General features: G+C 39.6%; 2 protein-coding genes across 14 annotated transcripts in view; one reads left to right on the top strand and one right to left on the bottom strand.

Annotated features, from left to right (window-relative positions):
- pde4dip (phosphodiesterase 4D interacting protein) overlaps positions 1 to 25,722 on the bottom strand; it is a 466,622-nt gene that overhangs the window by 15,910 nt on the left and 424,990 nt on the right. For 9 of the 12 annotated variants that reach the window (XM_072573987.1, XM_072573990.1, XM_072573980.1 and 6 more), the window contains 9 exons: positions 24,229 to 24,366; positions 22,432 to 22,608; positions 20,078 to 20,329; positions 16,581 to 16,712; positions 15,561 to 15,683; positions 13,110 to 13,299; positions 11,872 to 11,993; positions 11,213 to 11,422; positions 10,220 to 10,336 (listed from right to left, as the gene is read on the bottom strand). In XM_072573987.1, the coding sequence (XP_072430088.1) occupies positions 10,220 to 10,336; positions 11,213 to 11,422; positions 11,872 to 11,993; positions 13,110 to 13,299; positions 15,561 to 15,683; positions 16,581 to 16,712; positions 20,078 to 20,329; positions 22,432 to 22,608; positions 24,229 to 24,366 (1,461 nt within the window). The remainder of the gene's footprint in view (positions 1 to 10,219; positions 10,337 to 11,212; positions 11,423 to 11,871; positions 11,994 to 13,109; positions 13,300 to 15,560; positions 15,684 to 16,580; positions 16,713 to 20,077; positions 20,330 to 22,431; positions 22,609 to 24,228; positions 24,367 to 25,722) is intronic. The other 3 variants (XM_072573983.1, XM_072573986.1, XM_072573988.1) reach the window with 3 other exon arrangements.
- Positions 1 to 25,722, top strand: part of LOC140479803 (5'-AMP-activated protein kinase subunit beta-2-like) — a 161,788-nt gene that overhangs the window by 65,448 nt on the left and 70,618 nt on the right. The gene's annotated exons all lie outside the window — the stretch shown is intronic.

The raw sequence follows: 25,722 nt of genomic DNA, 5'->3' as shown, positions 1-25,722 counted from the left end.
CTATAGAAAGAACGTTGGTGACCTCAGCATTTTATAAAATCGTGAGGGGTATGAATGGGTGAATAGATAAGGTCTTTTTCCCAGGGTGGAGGAGGCCAAAACTAGAGGGTGGTGCGCGTATGGAATGATCTGCCAGTGGAAGTGGTGGAGGCTAGTACAATTACAATATTTAAAAGGCAATTGGTATATGGAAGGGAATACTTTAGAGAGATACGGGCCAAATGCTGGCAAATGGGACTAATTTATTTGGGATATCTGGTCAGCATGGACAAGCTGGACCGAAGGGTCTGTTTCTGTGCTGTACATCTCTATAACTCTAAATAGACTAATCTGTTCAAAATTAAATTCATTTGAGGAGAGCAAATAAACCCATGCATACCCAATAAATAGGAGCATATGGAGTAGGACACAGGAACTAAGAGACATTGGAATGTATGCCACTCAGATCCTTGAAGGTTGCAGAAGAGATAGAGAATATGAAAAAGCATGTGAAATGCTTTCTTTTCTTTGGCGAGTTATAGATTACAAAAGCAGGGATGTAAAGCAGCAACTGTCTAAAACAGTTGTTAGTCAATATATGGAATTGTGTATAGTTCTGGTCACCAAAATCATGCATAAACAATTTTTTGAGGGTTTTTTTTGTGCTGCAGATAAAGGGAAACCGGTAGATGTATTGTACTTATATTTCCAGAACGAACTTGATAATTGCCACATTAAAGGTTATTTGGGAAAATAAGTGCTCATAGTATAGGGAGTAACATATTAGCACGGATAGAAGTTTGGATAGTTAACAGGAAACAGAGTAAGCATAGTTAATTTTCTGGTTGGCAAGATGTAGCAAGTGATATACCACAGAGATGAGTGCCAAGGCCTCAACTTCTTACAACTCATAAATGAATGGGCTGAATGTTGCTCATTTGCTGATGTCACAAAAATGGCTCAGAAAATAAGTTATGAAGAGGGCATAAGGAAACTACAATGGAATATGGATAGATTATTTGATTGGTCAAAGATCTAGCAAACTTGGTATAAATGCAGGAAAATGCTAAACTCTTTTGGCAGAACAAATAAAGTACATTATCGAGTGAGAGATTCAGAAAGACAATGGGCGTCTTCATGCATGAAAAGCTTTTAAAACAGAGATGAGGAAAAATGTTGTCTCAGAGGGTCGTGAGACTTTGGAACTCTCTTCTTCAAAAGGCATTGGAAAGCATAGGATTTGAATATTCATAAGCAGGTGTTATATAAATTCTTAATAAGCAAGTGGGTGCAATGTTATCAGGGTTAGGCAGGAATGTGAAGTCATCAAATCAACCGTGACCTCATTGAATGGGAGAGCACACTGAAGAGGCAACGTCATGCTCCTTATTAGCAGGTTTGTATAAAAATAGTGACAACTGGAAAATAAATCCTCATCAGTATATTGTTCTGCTAGCTGTTAGTCACCATGCAGCATATGTAATTTTATAGCATTCAAAATTACATCGCTGCTGCTGGGGAACATGATAGTACTTCAATTTTCTGTATGAGGGATGCAGGCATCACCAGCAAAGTCAACGTTTACTGTCTATTCCAAACTGCCATTGAAAAGGCAGTGGTGATCTATCCATTGAACTGAAGCAGTTTGAATCATGTGGATATTCGCACTGTGCTATTAAAAGTTCAAGGGTTTTGACATTACACCAGCAAAGAAACATTGATTTAGTTCCAAGTCAGGATGGTGCACAACTTCGTAGGGATGGTGTTCCTATTAATCTGCTGCCCCTTGTTCTCAAGCACAGTGTAAATCACAGGTTTAATTATGTTGTAGAAGGTGAGCTGGTGTAATGCATCTTCTTGATGGTACATCCTGCCATACTGTGCATCACCATTAAAGGTATGCATTTTTAATGTGGTGGATGAAGTGCCAATCAAGCAGGATATTTTGGCTTGGATAGAATCCATTTTCTTGCCTACCCTCAATTAGGCAAATAGACAGTATTCCAACACACGCCTGACTTATACATTGTAGATGTAGATAGGCTCTTGAAAGTCAGGAGGTGAATTACTTGCTACAGAATACTCAGTCTTAACTTGGTGTTGTAGACATAGCACTTATATGGCTAGTCCAGTTCAGTTTGTGGACAATGGGAACCCCCCCCCCCCCACCACCCCCCCACCCCAGGATGCCAATGGTGGGGGATTAAGTGATGGTGAAGCCATTGAACTTCAAGGATAGCTGATTAGGCTTTCTCTGGTGGAAATGGTCAGTGCTTGAAATTGTGCACACAAAATGTTACTTGCTAACTATCAGTACAAGTTTTACTGTTGTTAACATTTAGTCCTGAGGAACTGTGAATTGATTTGCACACAAAGCTCATTTGTGTTTATTTTGATCTCCTATCTTTCCAACATCAATAATAACACCATTACTTGCATCCATTTAGTATTAACAGAGAAAATCTTCTCAAAGTACTTCACAGGGAAGGTATCAGATGAAGACCTACGGTGAGTCAAAGAAGGTGCTGCATGAAGGGGTGATCAAGATGATTATGAAATAACTTGATTTTAAGGATAGTTGTATATGAGGTAATTAAGATGGAATACTTCAGGGAGAGTGTTTTAGAGTATTCCACCTAAACGGTCGAAGGCTACATCACCAGTGAGAAGGCCAAGATCAGAGTTGGAACATTGGAGAATTTGACTAGATTGTGACAGGCTACAGACACACGGGAATTAAACATAAAAATTTTAAACTGAATGGGTTTAAAAAGGTGTGCAGTGACAGGATGGATCATTTGGAATTCTAATTAGAGTTGTGATTTGGGCACGATTTGAATGCTGTGATGTTTAGATAGTGGAAAACAGGATTAGTTAATAGACCATTGGAATATATGGAGGTGACAAAAGAATTCAGCACAATTCACCTCAGCACTTTGTTAACCCTAGTTTTGTTTGAGCTTCAGAACAGTTGTCTCAAGAGAATATACTTCATCATGAAGGTTTGGAGAAGCTCGATTTATTGCTGCAGTGACAACCAAATGGGAGGTCCACAGCATGTGCAGCTCTGCCCATGTCAACTCAAGTGAGCACAGTTCTTAACTTTTATATGCAAGGTTTATTCTAGAGAGCTACAGTGAACTTTTTGAACCACCTGTTTCTTGCAAGCGTTTCTATAACAATGTATTTTTTGTCAGAATCACTGAGATTAAAAACACAAATGTAGAAAGTGTGCAGTATAGACTGAGCCATTTGATTCATTAAGCCTGAAAATGAACCATAGATTACGGTACATCAAATGTAAAACTTGCAAACTTTTTGAAAAGCAGTGTGGGCTTTGTCTCTTTCATCATTTTGGCAGTGAGTTCCAGACTGTCATACTGTTAGGTGAAAAAAAATCTTTAATTGCCAACTCCACCTCCTCATCTTTTTAAAATTAGATAAAATTGATACTCCTTGCTGTGGATCTCTCTATGAGCCAACATTGGTTCTTCCTATCCACATTACTTAGGTGCATCATACTTTTGTACACTTCCATTAAATCTTTCAGCCTCATCTGTTCCAAAGCAAACAATCCAAAATTATCTTCACAGCAAAAATTCGCCATCCCTGGCGACACTCTTGTAAATCTGTTCTGCCTCCTCTCTAGCAATCACTTCTAGAAATGTGGGGAGTAGAACTGTTCTCAGAATTCTAGCTCTGACCTGACTAGTGCTTTGTATAGTTCTGCAATAACCTGGCTGACATTTTAATCTCTGCCTGAAACACTAAAGGAAAATATCCTCTATATCTTCTTAATCACATTAATCTATTCATTCAGCTATTTCATGGATCTGTGGACACAAATTCTAAGGTCTTTACTCCTCTACATCATTCTCCCATCTATTCTGTTTCCTTGCCTTATTTAATCCCCCAAATGCACAACCTCACATTTCTCTAGAATGAACAGCATTTATCATTTTCTACCCACTCTGACCAGTTCTTTGAGATCTTCCTGCAGTCTATAGTTTTCTCCCTCACTTCCAACAGAACAGTCAATGTTTGTAACTTTTTAATCATGCTCTGATTCACTGATGATTTGGAGATACCGGTGTTAGACTGGGGTGTACAAAGTTAAAAATCACATAACACCAGGTTATAGTCCAACAGGTTTAATTGGAAGCACACTAGCTTTCGGAGCATTGCTCCTTCATCAGATGATAGTGGAGGGCTCAATCCAAACACACAGAATTTATTGCAAAAATCTACAGTGTGATGTAACTGAAATTATACACTGAAAAATTGATTGTCTGTTAAGTCCTTCATTTGTTCGAATACCATGATAGTTTCACTTCTTTCATGTGTAAGTCACAAAACCCTTTTCTAAAAAGTTGCATTCTCAGGTTAGCTGTTAACAATGGTGATAGCTAGACAATATGTTGAAGGTGTTAGCCCCCTGTGTTCTCTGTCTATGCCATGATGTTTAGATTGATTCTAATCTAAAAAGTGAGATAACGGAGTTTTACATGAATTCATGCAGTTTTTGAGTTCAGAGTTCTACATGAATGCATGCAATTTTTGCGCAAAGTTCAATGTAACCCTGAAAGTACAAACTGACCCCACAAAATATACGCGTGCATGTGGGTCTTTGTCTGTCTGGGTTGGGGGCTGTGAGTGTGAGAAAGTGTATGTGTGTGTGTAGTGAGTGTAGAGAGTCTTAAGTCTGTGAGGGGGGTGCATGTGGGAGTGTGGGAATGTGTGTGTCTGTAAGGGTGTGCGGGTGTGCGGGTGTGTGTGTGTGTGTGTGTGTGTGTGTATAGTGCAATGGCGGTTACCTGTAATGTGACATGAACCCAAGGTCCCAGTTGAGGCCCTCCCTATGGGTACCAAACATAGCTATCAGCCTCTGCTCGGCTACTTTTTGCTGCTGCCTGTCCCAAACACCGCCTTGGAGGATGGTCACCCGAAGGTCAGAGGTCGAATGGCCTGGACCACTTTTCCATAGGGAGGGTCTCAACCAGGACCTTGGGTTCATGTCACATTACAGGTGACCACCATTGCACTATATACACACACACACAGACACTCCTACACACACACACTCCCACACAGACTTAAGACACTCTACGCTCACTACACACACACACACACACACACACACACACACACACACACACACACACACACACACACAATCCCCAACCCAGACAGACACACACAGACAGACAAAGACCCACATGCACACATATACGTTTGTGGGGTGAATTTGTATTTGCAGGGTTACATTGTACTTTGCTCAAAAACTGCATGAATTCATGTAAAACTCCAATCAATTTTTCAGCGTATAATTTCAGTTACATCACATTGTAGATTTTTGCTATAAATTCTGTGTGTTAGGATTGAGCCCTCCACTATCACCTGATGAAGGAGCAATGCTCCGAAAGCTAGAGTGCTTCCAATTATACCTGTTAGACTATAACCTGATATTGTGTGATTTTTAACCCTGATTCACTGATGTATAACACAAATGGCAAGAAACCCTGACATAACCCTATGAAACTGCATGGGAAAGTTTTCCAGTCACAAAAACAGCATGCTGACCTTTGCTTCCTGCCACTTGAGTCAATTTTGGCTTGCTACTCACATATTGATCAAATGTGTTCTCATCTTTCACAACTGTCTCCCATATGGAACTTTGTCAAGACTTTGCCAAAATCTATGTAGACCATACAAACCATTCTCATCAAGCCCATAAAGACAGGAAATGCGTGGAATGGGAACAGCAATTGGACTGATGAAGCATGAAAGCATCTTGGCAACTTTTAACATATCATGAATAAGCAGTGACTCTTGTTATCAATTCTGAACTAAGCCAGACTCAGATAGGACACCTTCCAAAATGCACAAAGCAAAGATTTATCAAAGTTTTGACAGATTAAAGAGCAGACTCCTCTCCCCAAACTCTCTAGAATGAAACCCTTGCTCTGTGTAGTTTACAGGCCAGTTGGCAAGGACAATTCAGAGTATCACGGGATATGAGGTCTTTTATTCAATAGTTTAAATTGACTGTTTTGCGTGGTGGATAAAGAATTGAGCTGGAAAAAGCACAGCAAGTCAGGCAGCATCAGAGGAGGAGAGACAACATTTCAGATTGAAACCTATCATCAGGACTGAGGGGGGAGGAAGGGGCTGTGAAATAAATAGAGGGTGAGATGGGGCTGGGGGGAAGGTGGGTGGGATAGTGATAGATGGATGCAGGTAGGATATAGTTGTGACTGGTCAGTGGGACGGATGCAGCAGATAGCTGGGAAGGAAGATGGACAGGGAGGTCAGGTTAAGGGGGGTGGGATGGAGATGGAGGGCTGGACCTGGGATGAGGTGGGGGGATGGGGTGGAGAGATTTGGATGCTGGTGAATTCTATGTTAAGGCCGTTTAGTTGGAAGCTCCCGAGGCAGAAGATGAGGTGGCTTTTTTCTAAGCTTGTGTGGGGCTTTGTTTTGATGGTGGAGGAGTTTCAGGATGGACATGTCTTTGGGAGAATGGGAGGGGGGAGTTGAAATGGATGATGATTGGAAGATGGGGTTGATTGGAGCATACTGACTAAAAATGTCAGCTGAACCGCGCCATACATTTGTGTTTGGTCTCTTCAATGTAAAGGACACTATATCTAGAGCAACGGATGAAATAAATCAGTTTAGAGAAAATGCAGGTGAATCTTTGCCAAACTTGGAATGATTATTTGGAGCCTTTGAAGGAGCTGAGGGGGCTACACGGGAAACTTCCGGGTGTGGAGGGGGGTTTGGTGGGTAGTGTGGACCTAACAAGGAAGTTGTGGAGGGAACGGGTCCCTGCGAAAAGTGGATAGGGGTGGAGAGGGAAATTAACTTTGGTGATGGGGTCTGACAGCAGGTGGCAAAAATGGCGGAGGATAATGTTATAGACTTGGACACTAGTGGGTAGAATGTGAGGACTAGGGGGTCTCTACCCTTGTTGTGGTTGGAGGGTGGTTGTGTGAGGGCAGAGGTGTGGGAAACAGAGGAGATGCTAATCCCCCTTAAAGCAAAGAGTTCACAGTTAGTCTCGAAACTTTCTCTAACTGACCCCTGAACTGGGTGAACCCTATTCTGACATTGACACATTTCAGAATAGTAAACTCTACCAATAACCCTACCATCTTCCACACAGAATCTCCTGCTATGTTCAAGTTCCAAGATTTTGGCCCCACAACTAAGGGAAAATGTTTCTCTCTATCTACGCCCCTCAGACCTTTAAATAGCTCATTCAGATTTTCCCCTCAGCCTTCTCTGCTCTAAGGAAAACAACCTCAGCCTATCTCGTCTTTCTTCATAGCTGAATTGCTCCAACCCAGGCAACACATTGGTGCATCTCTTCTGCATCCTCTCGAGTGCAGTCACATCGTTCCTACAGTGTGGTGATCAGAACTGCACACAGTACTCCAGCTGTGGCCTAACTAATGTTATATACGACTCCAACTTAACTCCTTGCTTTTGTATTCAGTTCCCTGACTAATAAAGGCAAGTATGTCATATGCCTTCTTAACCACCTCATAACTATCTTGCTGTCCTCAAGGATCATGGACATGCAAATCAAGGTCCCTATGATCCTCTGTACTTCCTAGAGTCCTAATATCCAACAAGGCAAGAGTGTACCTGTTGATCCTCCAAAAATACAAACCCTCATATTTTTTGGGATTAAATTCCATTTACCACTCGTCAGCCCATATAGCCTATCAATATCAAAGACAACTCAGGCTTTTCTCCTTGCCATTTAAGTCATGTTGAGGTTGTACAAGACATTGGTGAGGCCTCTTCTGGAGCACTGAGTCCACTGATCATCCTGTTATAGAAAGGATGTTTTTAAACTAGAGAGGGTTCAGAAGAGATTTACCAGGATGTTGCTGGGTATGGAAGATTTGAGTTATAAAAGAAGGCTGGAGTTTTTTCACTGGAGCTTAGGAGGTTGAGAGGAATACAGATGTTACAAACACCTTACAGATGTTTGTAAAATCATGAGGAATATAGATAGGGTTAATGATAGGGTTTTTTCCCCCAGGATGAGGGAATTCAAGACTAGAGAGCATATTTTTAAGGTGAGAAGAGAGAAATTAAAAAAAGACATGAGGGGCAATTTATTTTACACAGAGGGTGGTTCACTTGTGGAATAACCTCCTGAGGAAGTGGTGAACGTGGGCCCAGTTACAACGTTTAAAATGCTTTTGGATAAATACACGAATAGGAAATGTTTGGAGGAATACAGGGCAGGAGCAGGCAGGTGGGACTAGTTTAGTTGGGATTATGATCGGCATGGACTGGTTGGACCAAAGGGTCAGTTTCTGTTCTGCATGTCTCTATGATTCTATAACCAGGATATTGTAGGGTCAACATGGCCAAGTTTGGCTGTTTCTGTTGCTAAGTGATGGCTCTGTTTTTAACCAGGTAAGGACAGAATTTTCTCCATGTAGGACTAACATTACACTCAATGATTAGACCGTTCATCTAATTTTAAAAAAAATTCAAATTCCACCATCTACCATGGTTGGATTCATATATGAACCCACAAAGCATTACCTGGGTCTCTGGATTACTAGTCAAGCAGCTATGCAACTACACAATCACCTCCCCATTACTGCACAATAATACTCGATTTCATTTTAATTTTCAGCGTCTGAACTAAGAGCTCCATGTCATTTTATATAGTTTTGTGCAAATCTCTTATGAAGAAACTGATAGAAATAATAGAGGGATAACAGAGTACATGAAATTATTATGTTATGATAAAACACAGGTGGAGCAGAGCTGCTGTTGGGCTATGGATTAAACTTACTCTGATGGAGAAAGGCTGAAATTCTTTGCAGGAGAGAATTATGTTTTAAAGAATTTTTGTGACTCAAAGAAATCACTCTTGTCTCAGTGAGTTACTGAGAAATTTGATGGATCGGTTTTCATTGTGTTGACCATCTCACGTGCAGTTTTCCTGTTAATTTGTGTTCATTCTGGATGTTAAGAGTACAAGGTGTACTTACAACTTTGATCAGCAAATATAAAGTTTACTTTTATTGCTTAAATCTGTGGAATCTTGTAACTTTATTCTCTAAGTAATTATCTGAGATTTCAAACTTTGTCTCCAAACGAAATGTTTACTGGTCCTTAAGCAGACTGTAATGTAAATTTGAATGTCCCATCCAGGATCATAACAGTATCAAAAAAAAGTGTTTCCATACTCTAAAACCCACAACATGACTTCCATACCAACCACAAGTGTTATCTGAGTCCAATAATTGAGAGTGCATATCAAGTTAAAGAGCAGATATTTCCACTTCCTCACACTCCCATCTTGTTAGCATTGTGAAAATAAGCTAGCTCAGTATAAGTGTCAGTCTCCTAGGATGCAACAGACCTAAATCCCATTCTATCAGACAGCAGCCATAGAATGATTACATCACAAAGGGAGGCCACTGAGTTCGTCAAGCTTTTTTCTTTAAAGAGAATTTAGCTAGTCCCACTCCCCTGCTGTGTCCCTAGAGTACTGCAATTATCTCTTTCCAGATGATTAACCCGTTCCCTTTTGAAAGCTCAACTTTTCTACCTGCACTATTATTTTAGGCAGTGCATTGCAGGTCATTACCAGCCACATAATGAGGGGCTTGCTATGTTGCCTTTGGTTTTTTTTTAGCCAATTACTTTAAATTGGTGTCCTCTGGTTCTCCATCCCTCATGTAATAGGACTGCCTCTTTCTATCTACTCTAAATATCTCAATCAAATCTTCTCTTTTGAGAATAGTCCCAGTTTCTACAATCTATCTTTGTAACTGAAGTTCCCCATCCCCTGAACCATTGTTCCAAATCCTTTCTGCATCCTCTCTAAAATCTTTACACCTTTCCTCGTATAGTGTCTGGAATTAGACACAACATTTCATCAGAAGTTGAATTAGTGTTCAATAAAGGTTCATCATAATTTTTTTGGCTTTATCGTGTCTGTCTATATTTCTAAAGCCCAGTATCCCATATGCTTTTCTAATCACCTTTCAACAAGCCCTGCTTCCTTCAGTGGTTTATGCTTGTGTCACACATTTCTCTGTTCTTGTGCACGCTTCAGGATTGTACTCTATTTTTCATATTGCTTTTCCTTGCTCTCCCATCCAAAGCAAGGAAGGAGGTAGGAAGGAAACAAGTGAAGCTATATTCAAACTTTAGTTAATTGAAGGATAGCAAATAGTGACAAATAAAGCTGTATACCCACCATGTTGATGTGATGTGTCTTCCATTTTAAAATCCTCCATTGATGAAGTTGCCTTTGAGTGCAATTGGAATGGTGAGAACAAGCCAGTGTCTCGAACAGGTGGCGATGGCACACAATCTGCAAAGAAGTATAAATGGAAAGAGGAAAAGCTATACTTAAGTTTAATCTTAGAAGAACTATAATCAGCAGAGAGCAGCTCATTCTCAGGATGGCAGGTTGATACTAGTGATTTGCTGCAAGGATCAATGGTTGGCTCCAGTGCTATCACAATCTATACAAATGATTTGGATGTGGGGACCAACTGTAGTATTTCCAAATGTGGTGATGACACCAAATCAGTTTCCAACTTGAATGTAATTGTTTAACTTTTCCTGATCCTTTATGCTCAGAAAGTATTGAGACCAACTACAGATTAACCACTGTTGTGAAGGAAATTTGCAGATTAGCAGGGACTGCTACATTTGCAGCTCCACAAGTGTAACCCTTTCACACTTGGTGCAAGACTTTTAACATATTCAGATATAACACATTGATATATCATGACAAAATATGCAACTGTGACCTTGCCAGGACACTGTACAATTTTTCTAACACCTCTCTCCATCTTTAACAAAATTAGACCCAATTGAATGAGAAGAATTGAAAAGCTACAATTATTTCAAGATTTTCCAAGGGAGCCAAACACATTAAGAGTACAAAGTTGACAACTGTGTTTCTCTCAGTGGATTTTAAGTTTGTTGGCAGCAACTGAGTTAAGCACAAAGTGCTTCAATACTTTGTATTTGAATTAGTAATTCAGGAAAATTGTAAATAAAAAGCAAAAAATGGAGCACATTCCAGAACAAATCTAAATGGTTTCAGTAATCAGAAGATTTAAATTCTGTCCCATTACATCCCCCTTTCACTACACTATTAACTAGGCCACCAAATCACTTCTCATTGCATTGACTTTAATTTCACTCTATATATTAACTACATTTCTAGTCGTCTTACCCTGGAACATCTGTTTACTGTTGCCATGTTCGCTAGATGATGAATGATTGATATTAAGGTTGGCTGGTCGATGTTCATCCATCTGTTCTTTCAGTTGTTTCCGTAGGCAGCCATTAGTATGGATACTGTGCTCCAGCTGAATCCGAAGGCCTCTGATTTGGGTTAGGAAGTCACGGATGTCACTGTGGGGCTGAGCACTTCCAGAATAAACTGTAAGGGAGAAAACACAACTTTTATAACTGTGATCTTTATGTCTCTAAGTCTGGAATTTATAATGCCAAATTGCCTGAGATTTTGTGATTGATGAAGGATAGTGATACCTTATTTTCCAAATAGTGGAGAACATATTGACACATCAATGTGTTTATAATCTGGAACACAATGCCTGAAAGGGTGGTGGAAATAAATTTAATTTCCAATGGGAAATAGAGAAAGTCAAGAGGGAGAAACATTTGCAGAGCTATGGGCCAGGGACTGGGACTAGCTAAACTTCTCTAGCAGAGCTGGCATGGGCTTGACAGTCTAAGTGGGCTTTCTTATGCATTCTAATCATTTTATAATAAATTCAAAAATCTAGAATTAGATTTCACTAGCTTTTCAGAATAGTTTATAATTCAAATAGAACTGAAAGAATTTAAATATGAATAGACTCTTCCTACCTTGGAAAGGTTTCTTCTTTCCATACAGCCTCTCATACACTTGAATCTCAGACTGGAGAGAATGCAGTAGCTGGTGACTTTCACTTAGTTGTTGTTGTAGCATAGTGATCTCCTGCAAAAGCCTGGGCAGATTCACAAAACAGAAAAGGCAAAAGAGGAAGAATAGAGTTAACATAGGTCTATAAGATTTCATCTATGCCTACTCTGAAGCAAAAAATGTAAATTTTGTTCTGAAACAAGGATATGGTTTTGCCTACAATACACACACAGAGGAAATTTTTACCTCCTTATTGCTCACAAATCTAAGACAATCTGTTTCAGTGAGATCTTCAAATCCCCACTGACAATTTGAGCTAATCCCTGTTTTGGAAATGGAATTCATTGAACTATCATAACCCATCAGCTGGTTTAATTTGTCAATGATGTGCTACCATTCTGCTTCAATATAAGTATGGTATGTAAGGACCAATGTATGGAACGTAACAAATGAAGAATGTCACTTGGCTTTGCTTTGTTATCACAGCCAGCACACAGAGGCATTGTATAAGTGTAGAACAGGTATATGTGGGTAGAGCTCTCTATACTCTCCAGCAATCAGCTTCAATTCAGTATAAAATACTAATTCTATTCTACACACTGCCTATTGTTACCTTCACTGCCAACATATTTGTAAACTATAGATGCCAATTCTGTAATTTGGACTCACATCCACTAAGAATTGGATGCAAGTTATTCAAACACATTTTACTTAACATCTGTAAAGTTTGTGACTTTTTGTGCCCATTATCTGTATGAAATGCAAATGCATAAACCGTGCATGAAAATACACAGTCAACTTTTAATTCTTTGAAACAGCTCACTTAAAATCAGAAATGCACAGGACATATTGTGTTTCTTAAAATATTCATTCAAGGGATGTAGATGCCTAGGCCAGCATTTATTGTGCATCCCAAATTGCCCAGAGGCAACTCAGAGTCACCCACATTGCTGTGGGTCTGGAGTCAGTCACAGTAGGTGAGGCCAGGTAAGGACAGCAGCTTCCAACCCCATAAGACATCTGTGAACCAGATGGGTTTTTCTGACAATCGACAATGCCAGTGAACAGTTTTTGAGGAACTTCAAAGCTAGATGGATTGTATCAGTGGAATACAGTTGAGTAATGCAAGCTCTTGGAACAAGTAGAATGAACATCACTGGCATATACATAAATTAGAAAAATAGAACATTGGTTTCAATACCTTTTGTTTTTGTTTTGGCTGCATTGCTGTTGCTCTCTGAGCTGTAGCGCTTCCTCTTGTGTGTCCCTGACTTGGGCCTGCAATCTGTTGTTCTCTTCTCTCCACTGATCCAGCTCAGTCTCCAGCAGCTTATATCTAGCCCTGATTGCTAACAGACTCTCCCTCAGTTGCTCCATTTCTTTGGCCTGTTCTGTGGAGTTAAAATAAAAACAATTAATTTCACAACCAATGTTAAACATTAATTGTGTATTATTTATGAAGATTGCATATAAAAGTTGCAAATTTTACTTTTAAACGAAAACAAAAATAACTTGCTTTGATTAATATGGAAAAACATTTCTTGCCTTTTCACCAAGGTATAAGTAAAATCTACTCCAAGCTAAGGAGGAGGAATGGGGAATTTGCCTCAAAACCTGATCAAGTGGTAAGTTTTAAGGAGAATCTTAAATGAACAGAGTGAAATGGAGAGATGAAAAGTTATATGGTACATAATGGCATCCTATTACAATGATCTCTATCACCTAGAAGGACAAGGGCAGCAGATGCATGCAACTAAAACCACCTACAAGTTACTCCACCCTCCAAGCTATATACCATTGATGTTTTTATTATTTATTTCACCAGATGCAAGCGTTTTAATTTATGCCAATATTTATACCCATCCTTAACTGCACTGGAAGTAGTGGCAGTGAGCTACATTCTGTATCTGCTACAATCCACATAATGTAGATACACCCACAGTGTTGTTAAGAACAGAATTTCAGGATCTTGAACAGTGATGGTGAAGATACAGTGACAGAGTGGTGTTTTGCTTGGTGGGAAACTTGGAGGTGGTGTTCCCGTGCATCTGCTATCCTTGTCCTTTTGCATTGTAGAGGTCATGGTTTTGAAGGTAGGTGCTGTTTAAGGAACTTTGCTTTATCACTACAGTGTATCTCAGACTATACACACTGCTGCCACTATGATCAGTGATAAAGGGAATGAATATTGTGGGTGATGGATAGGGTGCCAATAAATTGGGCTACTTTGTCTTGGATGGTGTTAAGTTTCTTAAGCACAGTTGGAGCTTTACTCATCCAGACAAGTAGACTGTATTCCATTACACTCCTGACTTGTGGCTGATAGATGATGAATAGACTTTGAGGATGACATTTCAGTGACTCAAAATGCACTTGCTGTTCTTTCACTGTCACTGATCAAAATCCTGGAACTCCCTTCCTAATAACATTGTAGGTGTAACCTACACTTTTGTTTGCTTGCGAGTTACACTTCCTATTGAGAATTTGCACCAGGTACAGCAACACCAGCCAGCACTCAAAGGCACTTTAAGCAATGGATTAAGAAGTTCCTCAGCTAGTCTGTTGCTTACTACACAAAGGTTGTATTTGTCGCACCAGCTCCTTATATGGGTTACACAACTCAAAAGATAAACATAGTTAGGATGTTCAAAGAGCTAATTTGTTTAGCATTTATCACCGACATTACTGCTTCTGAAGGTACAGACATTTTGGGAAGTTTTCTGTACTTCTGGCAAGAGTAACATCAGTGGCAGTGCTGAAAAGTAGATTAGGTGAAGGTGGGAGCTACCACCAGCAGCATGCCATTGTGATGGGGCCATTAAATTCAGCAGGACTTGTGGATGACAAGAAAGATACTAAAGTAAAGTTTGACATCCTGACAGAGCAGGTTAATAAGAAAAAAAACCTATCACTCATTATGTAGTTCGCCCTACTTTTTTGGGATCATATATAGGCTTCATCCAGTAATTATTAATTTCTTCCTTCCTTTGACACCAAATCTTTATCCTCGAATGACTAGTTAAATGTGGAATTCAACCATTTCTCTTTTTGATTGCAAACCTAAATCCATGTAGATGTAACTGAGCAATGGAGGCAAAGAGATGGAGAAACTTTCTTTCCAATCTTCTATAACTCAGCACTATGCCAACAACATTCGTGCTATTCCTTTTCAAATGTAGAGGTGAAACATCACTAACTAGAAACAAGATTGTTATTTTACATTTGAGGAAGACAAGCCTACAGCTGCACCATGCTAAGTATTGGTCTAAACAAGCAGTTATCTTAAAATAGCTCCTTGGAAGAACTGTTGGCCTCATAGGCCTCTGGAGGAATGACTGATACAGCTGAAAGATGTTTTTACATATAGTGAAGGATGAGAATATGGTTGGAGGATTCCTCCATATGATACCCCACATTTCTTCAAGCTGTAACCATCAGTGTTCCTGCTTTCTACATGAGAAATATCGAACGGCTCTGAAGAATTGTTCATTTTATTTATCAACTAATGAACAACCAAAATAATCTGTTGGAACAAGTGCTTTGAAAAGTGCAATATTTGAGACTGCAACTCGCGGACTGCTAATTACTGAGAAAAACAGGGAATTTTAGTTTTTGTTTAAAACAGAAACTTCAGCTCTGTTCAGTATCTAACCCATGGGCACTTGAGAAAGCCGGCTGTGCAGAGTCAGGATCTCTTCTCTCATTTTTCGGTTTTCCTCTGACAGTTGAGTCATTGTTTCCAGTCCCTGGATGTAGATGTTGCTTGGAGCACCAGCTACAAGAAAATGAGGAGGACCAAGTCAGAAACAAATGCTGGGAGTGAAAAATCTGCATCAAGGGTTCCAGTTAATCAGCATCTGACAAAGTGTCAAATGATTAGTCATCTGATAAACTTGTAGACACATGTACTATTTTGTATCTTCAAATAACAAAGATACAAAGTACTTTGTGTAGATTTGTTCCACTAGTCTGAGAGATAGTTAGCAGGGGATGGGTGAACCTTCTTGGTCAGATAGCAGAATCCAGGGCCACATTTTACCAGGTTCTTGCTGCTGGCCTGCCGCCCTATTAAGGACTAGCTCACCCCCAAAAGGCCCCATCTGGAGGATCTACAGTTCAACTGCACCAACATTTACATGGCCATTCTGATGCTGCATCTGAAGAAAGAGGACACATCATTGGAGGTGTATCCTCAGGGTAATATAACGGAGGGGAGAGCCAATCAGACAGGCAGGAAATGGTTTCCAAAGAAAGATGGCGCTAATGCCACAGGAGCAGCCACTACAGCCGGAACCATCAAGAAATGCCAAACTGAATATCCGAGAACTCACTGGGAGACGGCCAGGGTTTACCTATTCAATATAAAGAGACAGGTTTAGTATCCTGATCTGCTGAACCTCACATCTCAGTCACGTTGCTGCAGAGGTGTAACAGGTAAAGATTAGGAATTAGCCTTCAAAATGAAAACTGCAATGAGAATCATCCCAGCGTCATGCAGCTGTACTACCTACTAGGTTAATTCTGATGTTGCTGTGGGAGCATGAAGTATATAGTCTCGGTTTACATTTTTTACAAGTTTTTCCTCAAACATCTTTTGGTAAGTTACTTTGGCATCAAAATCACAACTATTTGAAGTAGAATGTAAAACATCTGAATTCTGAGATCATCCTACCATTTTCCATGGCTGCAGCAGCCAGACGCATTTCGAGTTGCTCCCTAAGTCGGTTGTTTGCATGGATAGACTCCTCTAGGCGTTGTCGCATTGTACGAATCTCCCGAAGATGTTCTTCCAGCAACTCTGCACCTACACTCAAAAGAAATAAAAAGTTATAACAAAAGCACAACTCACTTTTTAAAAAATATATTACCATCAACAAGGAGACAATCAAACTTTTATTTCTACTTTCATTTTTTTCTTTTGTTTGGCATGTCTTCTGCAAACCTTAATGTATGCTAGGGAACAATGCCATTTGCCTCCTACTCAATGGTAATTTTTCACAAAAGATTGCACTTTATGTGAGAGAGTGGGGAATGCATCACAAAAAAGCACCCTTCTGATTTTCCCATCCCTACCTCTTCCCCTGACCTGGACATAATTACAACATTACTGCCGTCAAAGCTAATTCATCGACCTGAGTAGATATGGATTCAACCCAGTGGGTGAACAGGCCATAGCACAGTCTAAGTTAATCATTAGATACGGAGGCAAGCATCACTTCTGCTCAGGGGCAGGTTAGTTTTCCTTGCCCCTCAGCCCATTTAATAGGGATATACAAAGAACACAGCTAATTTTCTGGCTGGGAGCAAGCAGAAAATCAGCACTACTGCTGTTACCTCAAGGAGTTGAAAGCTGTGTAGCCATATTTAATCAGGTACCCGGAGGCATTCACTGACTTAGTTCTTGGAGAGGATGCCTACATTAATCTATTCAGGTCCTCCACTGGTTACCCTGCTGCCTTCTCACCCACCCTTGGTCAGCGTCAGTGACCTCTGCACATGTCAATCCAGCCCAATCCCTCAGTCATCCTTGGTGTCCCTTCCATCTTAAACTACAAACACCAGATTATAATCATTGCATGACATAAACCACAAAACAGCAACTAGTTACTCCACAGTCCAGCAACAAGTATTGTTTGCTGCACACCTCATGTGTAGTAGGAAAGAGCAAAATGTGGAATTTGTCCACGTAATGACCCAGGAAAAAGAATCAATTGCGTGGGCCACCAGCGACCCCCACTGTCCCACACATGAGATACACAGACAGAATCAGAGAGAAGTTTCTCCTCCAAACACAACATCTGGCTCTCTTGTGCTCTCCCATTCACAGGGTGTTTCTCATCCTCATTTGCTCCTGACAGACTAATAGCTCTCTGATTGTGGAAAGGAATTCTAGCTCCAAGTTGTAAACAATTACAGTCTTCAAATGGGGTCAGGAGAAGCACTCCGCCTCCACTCAAAGCCAAGTGTTTTTTCTTCAAAATCAACTTATTGACTGCATTTTTCAGCAATCCCTTTAAAAGGCCTCCAATTAATTTATATGGAGTATAGTAAGATCTATTTCACTCCCTAATATTTTAATTGGTCACAGTAATTTTAAGAATTTGATAGCTAAAGCTTTAATTACAATACCCAATTGCATTTCATGATTTTCTAATGCAAAAAAGACCTTAAAGACACTTCACAGAGTTGCACTGAAATCAGATATTTCTAATTGCAAAAATAGTCTTAAGTCAAAAAATATCATCTCTAAGTTATATACAAAGGTTCTAAATCGGTTCAGCACAATCCTTGCAGAGAAAAACGCAGTAAAACATAGAATTTTGACATTTCTCAGAGCTTCCCTGCAGTTGCAAAAACAAAGGCATTTTCTACTCATGCAAGAAACTATTAATTTTAATTTTGAGGCATTGAGGGGTCTGAGAACTGAACGGACCCTCATTTTACTTTAGTGAAATACATTAGAAGGTGATCTTTCCCCAGTGTGCCTTGGAGGCAGCTGCCCCAACTATTAGTGTGTCCCTCAGCACTCTGCACTAAAATCAGATACGTATTGGTGATCAAAGCAAAAACATGATTGTAGACGAACAAACAGAGGTATGAAGGAAGGATGGCTTTAGAAAATTTTAGACAGTAGAGAATTCTAAAAAAAGCCATAATGCATTCCAGGGAATGACTGTCACATGCCTCCTACTCAACTGTAATTTTTCACAAAAGAGGACATGTAAACTGTAAGAGTGCAGGAGCATTGGAGGCTGAGGGGTGACCTTATAGAGGTGTCTAAAATCATGAGGGGCATGGATAGGGTAAGTAGACAAGATCTTTTCCCTGGAGTGGGGGAGTTCAGAACTAGGGGGCAGAGGTTTAGGGTAAGAGGAAAAAAAATTTAAAAGGGACCTAAGGGGCAACTTTTTTACGCAGAGGGTGGTGCATGTATGGGATGAGCTGCCAGAGGAAGTGGTGGAGGCTGGTACAATTGTAGCATTTAAAAGGCATTGGGGTCTTACACGACTTGGAAGGGTGGAGACGGATATGGGCCAAGTGCTGGCAAATGGGACTAGATTAGGTTAGGATATCTGGTCGGCATGGACGAGTTAGATTAGATTAGATTCCCTACAGTGTGGAAACAGGCCCTTTGGCCCAACAAGTCCACACTGACCCTCCGAAGAGCAACCCACCTATTCCCCTAAATTTACCTATGACTAATCTACCTAACACAATGGACAATTTAGTATGGCCAATGCACCTGACCTGCACATCTTTGGACTGTGCGAGGAAACCGGAGCACCCAGAGGAAACCCACACAGACACGGGGAGAATGTGCAAACTCCACACAGAACAGTTGCCCGAGCCGGGAATCAAACCTGAGTCCCTGGCGCTGTGAGGCAGTAGTACTAACCACTGAGCCACCGTGCCACCCCAAGTTGGACCGAATGGTCTATTTCTGTCTGTACATCTCCATGACTCTATGACTGTAAGTGCCCTTCTGATTCTTCTTATCCTGAGCTAATTTTTTTGGCCAAGGCATAATACAGCAACCTGATTGGGTATGGTTTCAATTAAGTGGGTGAATATTACCATTAGACAGTGCCTTAGTGCCTGAAAGCACAGTTGTTAAAAATGGGCAAAGGTAAAGAAAATATACAGAACACTATAGTTAAAGAAATGTAGAATGATTCTAGTATTGGAGGAGTTTATAGAGATCGGGAAGCGGAGGTCATAACAGCATTTACACTGGATAACATTTCCTCATTTCTAGCCTTACCAAAATAGTCTCTACAAAGTTGTATAACATCAGTATGAAGCATTAACCAAGTATTTATCATAATGGCAATGCAACTAGATTAGCAATCCAGAGCCCCAGACTCTAATCTTCTGGGAATTATGGGTTTGAATATCATCATGGCATATGGTAAAATTTGAATTCAATAAAAAAAATATAATGTGACCACTTGCAATTGTCATAGTAACCAAACTGGCTCAGTAATATCTTATAGAAAAGAAAATCTGCTGTCCTTAAACTGTCTGACCTACAATGACATCAAACCCACTGCAATGTGGTTGACTCATATTTGCCCTGTGAAATGACCTAGCAAGTCATTCAGTTCAATGGCAATTCCAGATGGGCAATAAATGCTGGTCTAATGAATTAAAAAGCAAAAATTTCTTTACCTGCCATGTTAGTGCCCGATTGGTATCCTGATGATCCAGAGGACAAATCCCCAACTGTACCAATTCTCACCGGTCGAATAGTTGTTTCCCAGAGAGCACTGTTGTCCAAATAACTATTACTGGTTCGCAAGATCTCCTGCAAGTTGTTGGTATTGCTTTGCTGTTGGTGAAGTGCATTGTGGGACTGAGAGATACAGCCAACCTGTCCTAAATGTGGAGACATACCGGTGCCTGTCCCAGAAAAGGTCATATCTGCAAGAGTTATTTTCAGTGGAGGTTCAGAAAGTTGAGGGGGAGAAAAAAATAACAGAAGCAGCAAATGTACATCTTATTGACTTTCAAAGAGTTACAGAAGTCTACAAAATGCAAAAATAACTCAAACCATCATGTCTGGCCAACAATAAATGCCCATTTGTAACATTAGTAGTTTTTAATTATTGTACTTATATAATGTGCAACTGTTGAAGGACCTCCTTGTCATCAGCACTAAATGTATCATATCAAAGATTTTTCATGAAGAACAAATTCCTTGATTTCTTTCAGGAAATGTTGGATCTGGTAGCAGTTTGTTTCATTCCACAATGTTACCATATCCACATCTGCTCCTCTTCACTCAACTTCATAGGCCACAATGAAATCCTTTCAATAAGATATATTTTCAAAAATCATGCAATAGAATTTGGCATTTTACCCACCTTATTGGTTTATACAGAACTGCAGCTCATACATGAAATATTAGAGGATCAACAATCTCATTAATGTTAGTTTGTGTCAAAGGTTAAAAGATTTGTCATTTGTACAAGCAAATGTTGTTGGTTAGCAATTTTAGTGTTAATAGCAATAGGTATTCATCATGCTAAACAATGAATGTCTCTTGGGCCCAAACAAGGCATTCAAAGCTGCAGTGAAAGGTTATTGTGGGTATTGTGTGAATCTATCACAAAAATACTCTGTATTTTGATCAGAGGCTCATCACTGGAGATGTAAAACATCATTTTGTGCATCTACTCAATTACTTAATTTTCCAGTGCAAGGTATTTGCATAGCACAACGTTAAAATAATAGGTTATAATTATTCCCGGATACCAAGCCTGCCATATTTTACATTTATTAATCCGGTTTTGTTTGAATGCCAACCTTGAATTTCTTAGGAAATTCCAACACAATTCATGTCCACAATAAGGTTTGAGATAGAAGAGTAAATTCAATGTCTTCAATGCTGAGCCATACTCCAACGAAATGCTGATTGGAAATATAGTAGTGTAATTTTAATCCTTCAGTCCTGATGAAGGGCTTTTGCCTGAGCTGTTGTGCTTTTCCAACACCACTCTAATCTAGACTCTAATTTTAATCCAGCCTGCTTGTCATCCGGCATCAGAGGTATGCTAGAGGCACAGGTTGGTTAAATTTACCCTGTTTCTTTTTGCCAATTTTCTCCTTCCTCACATACCGGGAGGTACAATTGTCCTACAGTGTTAACAATTGTGGGTATGTTCTATGGTTCCAGTTGCCATGCACATTTCACCCAATTAATTCAATATGAAGAGCAGGCAGACTGTTCAACTGTTGAGGGTATTCCAGTTAATTTAATCTTATTGTTCCATGACATTTACATAAACATATACCAACAAGAATTACTGCTCTGTGTTCAGGAATGGGAAGCCCATCTTTTTTTTTACTTTCTATGATGTTGAGGCCAAATTTAGAGTCACTATAACCATTTCAGCTATGATAGAGTCATAGAGATGTACAGCATGGAAACAGACCTTTCAGTCTAACTCGTCCATGCTGACCAGATAACCTGAATTAATCTAGTGCCATTTGCCAGCACTTGGCCCAGGTGCCTCTAAACCCTTCCTATTCATGTACCCATTCAGATGCCTTTTAAATGTTGTAATTGTACCAGCCTCCACCACTTCCTTTGGCAGCTCATTCCATCCACGCACCATCCTCTGCGTAAAATAGTCACCCCTTAGGTCCCTTTTAAATTGTTCCCCTTTCATCCTAAACCTATGCCCTCTAGTTCTGGACGCCCCCACCCTAGCCCCTCATGATTTTATAAACCTCTATAAGGTCACTCCTCAGCCTTCGACGCTCCAGGGAAAACAGTTCCAGCCTATTCAGTCTCCAAATTTGTTTAACACAGATCAGTGATTGAACCTCTGAGTTGAAAAATAGTTTAGAAGAAAAGTATAACAAATGTCCGTTCTTAAAGAGGAAAAATTAAATGAAAAGTTACAATACAGAAATTATTTTAGTGTCCCAATTATACCCCCACTCCATATCATGCTATTTTGCACATGCTCAGTTACACAGGTCTGTTATCCAAGCAGAATATCAGGCAAAATTCTCACTTTCTCCCAGCTGTCTTTGCAACATTTGAAGTTCCTGCTGGACCTCGGCCAGGGAAAATGTTGAGGCTGTGGGGTAAGCTGGGCCAAAGGGCAAGCTTCTGAACTGACAAGGGAAGTCAGCACAATATGAAGCCTGACAGGTATTAGTGCTTGGTGTCACACTGCTGCAATAGTGGCCTATAGATTAACAGGAGAATTGGAAATAGAAATAATATGAAAAATATTTTAAGAACTGAAACTTGAACATAACACACAGTAAATGCAGAGACGTTTCAAATCCTATTTCCTGTTGTGTAGGATTAGGAATTGCTAATATGTGGTTTGACTCTTTCTGTTCACCAGGTCCTGCTGAATTTACATTGCATTGGCAGGTGACAATCTGAGAAAAATGGTCTGATAGTTCAGCTCTCTGAAGTGGTAAGGGTGCAGAGATTAAAACATTAATGAATTGGAAACTACTTGTTGTACAAGGAAATATTTCTTACTCTCCTCCAAATTTCTCCCTTCTTTTCCCGAAAAGTTCAAGTTATTACTTGGATATATTTGAATCACCAGCTGCTCTCTCATCCAAAAGACATGCTTCATGTGAGAATCCAAACTGAGGGTGAGGCAATGAAGGGGCCAATCCAACCTGCATCCAATCTCTACACACAAACACTTTGTGCAGCACGAGTTACTGGATAATGATCAAGAATGGAAGCCGCGGCTTATTTTTCTTCCCCCAGCCCAGGAACATTTGTAACAATCGTACCATCAAAATGATTTCATAGAGAGCAGGGGCCAACCCATTATCCCTTCAAACACTTTAAATTGGTTTGCATTGTACAGATTTACTGCCCCAACTGAGGCTTATCAATACGTGGTTTATCGCGGGTCCAAAGTGAGAGGTCTATTTAGTGTGTTATGGCAGCTAATGAACATTCATCTTTCTGCCAAGTTGCTCTTAAGAATGTGCTTGTTCTTGGGATTTGGAAAATGTTGCATTTATTAAGCCTTTTTGGTTGACACAAGACAGTACTGATGGACGTACCACAGTGACTATGTTTTATAATCAATGATATCCCATGCTGTTTTATTGAATGGAATTTGGTGACAGGTTTATCTCCTTAAAGAAGATCGATGAACACAATGAGCTTCAATGGCAAAGATGGTCTGGGCACAGATTTGATGAATTTCATTTCCGGTGTTGCAGAGTTGGAACCTGAACTCTAAATATCAGAGTTTCCAGTATAGTATAACCAACTTATACAGCCTGTGCAACTACTAAAGGATGCATACTGACAACCAGTAGAGCTGTTCTGCCAGTTTTACCTGCGTGGGAAAATCTTTTTGGCAGTTTTTGCAGAAGGTGCTCCTATTTATCTACTATAATTATTCACACGTTACATTATTTCGCTGAGGTTATCAGACCTTTCAGGAAAGTGTGAATATCTAATTTGGAGTTCTTTTGATGTTTTGCAAGACAGTGTGACTGAGAAGTATGGGAACACATCCATTCATATTCATGTCATCATTTTCATGCTAAAAGTCTTGCAGTAATTGTATATTACCAATAGATTTCCCCTGAAGACAAGTCGCACCAAGTGGTGCTAGTGCTACACTGGACCAGCTCAGCATACACAATGTTGAACATTTATACTGAGAAAGCTCAGAAATTTCACCAAAGCAGCTTCTAGAACACTGCAGCATAAAAGAAAAGAAAAACTGGGCTTCCCTCCCACTTCATGTATTGAAGCCACTATACTAAGCTTAGTGCTCCAGTTTAAGCTCAATTCATTGACCAGCCTCTGACCATACCTTTTTCTGATTTAACGGTGTCCGTGCAGGGTTGCTGTAAGGGTGTGATGGTGGCACTGCCTTTTGGCTGATTTTCATGTGATGAAGCAGATGCGAGAGATGAATGTTGGGATGGATTTTCACAATTACTTTGATCATCTGAGAAGAGTAAATGTTAATGTCGTGAGATGTCCCAGATAATACAAGCACACAAATGTACACACAAATATTTTTCTGACCTGGAAATTTTAGTTTTTTGGGGGTTTTTTTGAGCAATTTCAAGCTAAATTTGCAACCTAGCTATATAAAGGGAACGAGTACTAAATAAAGTACTTTATCAAGTCATTAACATGAGGCGTGTTAGAAAAAAAATCAGGCATACGATACAAGAAAATGAAAAGCAGCATGGATAGAAAAATGAATGTCAAGACAGACAGGTTAAACAGCTGTTGCTATTGGTATATATCTACATATTTAAAACTTTGGTCTAATAAACAGATAATTAAAATGGCTTTTGATGCAAAAGTGGGAAGTTTAGCAAACATTAACAAGATTAAAAGGATTTCAGGAAAATACAAGTAGTTCAGCAGAATATTTACATAGGTATCAAGTGTGACATAATGGAGATAACATATTTTGAAAAAAAAACTGTGGGACTATTAATACAGGCAATGGAAGAATTCAGCATCATTATTGAACTGGGACCTTAGGGCATCAACCTGAAAGTGCAAGGGTAGATAGATAAGTAAACCATAAAAAGGCAAACTAAATCTGGAGATTTATAAATAGGCATATTGATTACAACTTTAAATAAGTAGTGATGAATTTGTGCATAATATTTGTTATGCTATGTTTAAATGTATAGTCTGCTGTTTTGACGTGCCCACTAAGAAAGCTCACACAAGTGTAGGATGATATAAGGAATGAGAAATTAGGAAGAAGTACTTGAGAAACTGAGAAATTTCCATTGAGTATAGAGAAGGCTAAAGAGGTTTAATGGAGATGTTTAAAATAATGAGACATTTTCATACAGCTTCATTTTGCTACAGTACTTTGGGAGCAGAAACACAGAGGATACATTATTTGGATAAGTCAAACAATTTTTATTACTGCTTTATAATGTTTTATTACTGTTTTATGTTTCAGATAATATTTATATCTGCAATATTTTCTGTGACACTTCTGTTTAGGTGCCAACATCGTTCTATCATCCAGAAAGTTTTTATTTCTGAATTTTGGAACTTCAGCCCAAGCAGTCCAGGCTGTGGATTATAATGGGATACCTTTCAGAACTGTGCATCGTGTAGGCTGTCAAATTTTAATCAAATGTTCATATAAAGGAGGAGGTTAAAAATTGCTAGTACAGTTATTTTCAATTCCTCAGAAGAAATGAACTGTGAAATAAAGTCCATTTAAGATGAATGAAGTGATGAGCTCAGTGTCTGATGCTGGGAGATCATTGTTATGTCATTAAGTAATGCTATGACACAAGATCATTTCTGTAATCACCTGAGG

Source organism: Chiloscyllium punctatum, chromosome 7 (genome assembly GCF_047496795.1).
Source record: "Chiloscyllium punctatum isolate Juve2018m chromosome 7, sChiPun1.3, whole genome shotgun sequence".
NCBI lineage: Eukaryota > Metazoa > Chordata > Chondrichthyes > Orectolobiformes > Hemiscylliidae > Chiloscyllium > Chiloscyllium punctatum.
This window is presented reverse-complemented; position numbering and strand designations above follow the sequence as displayed.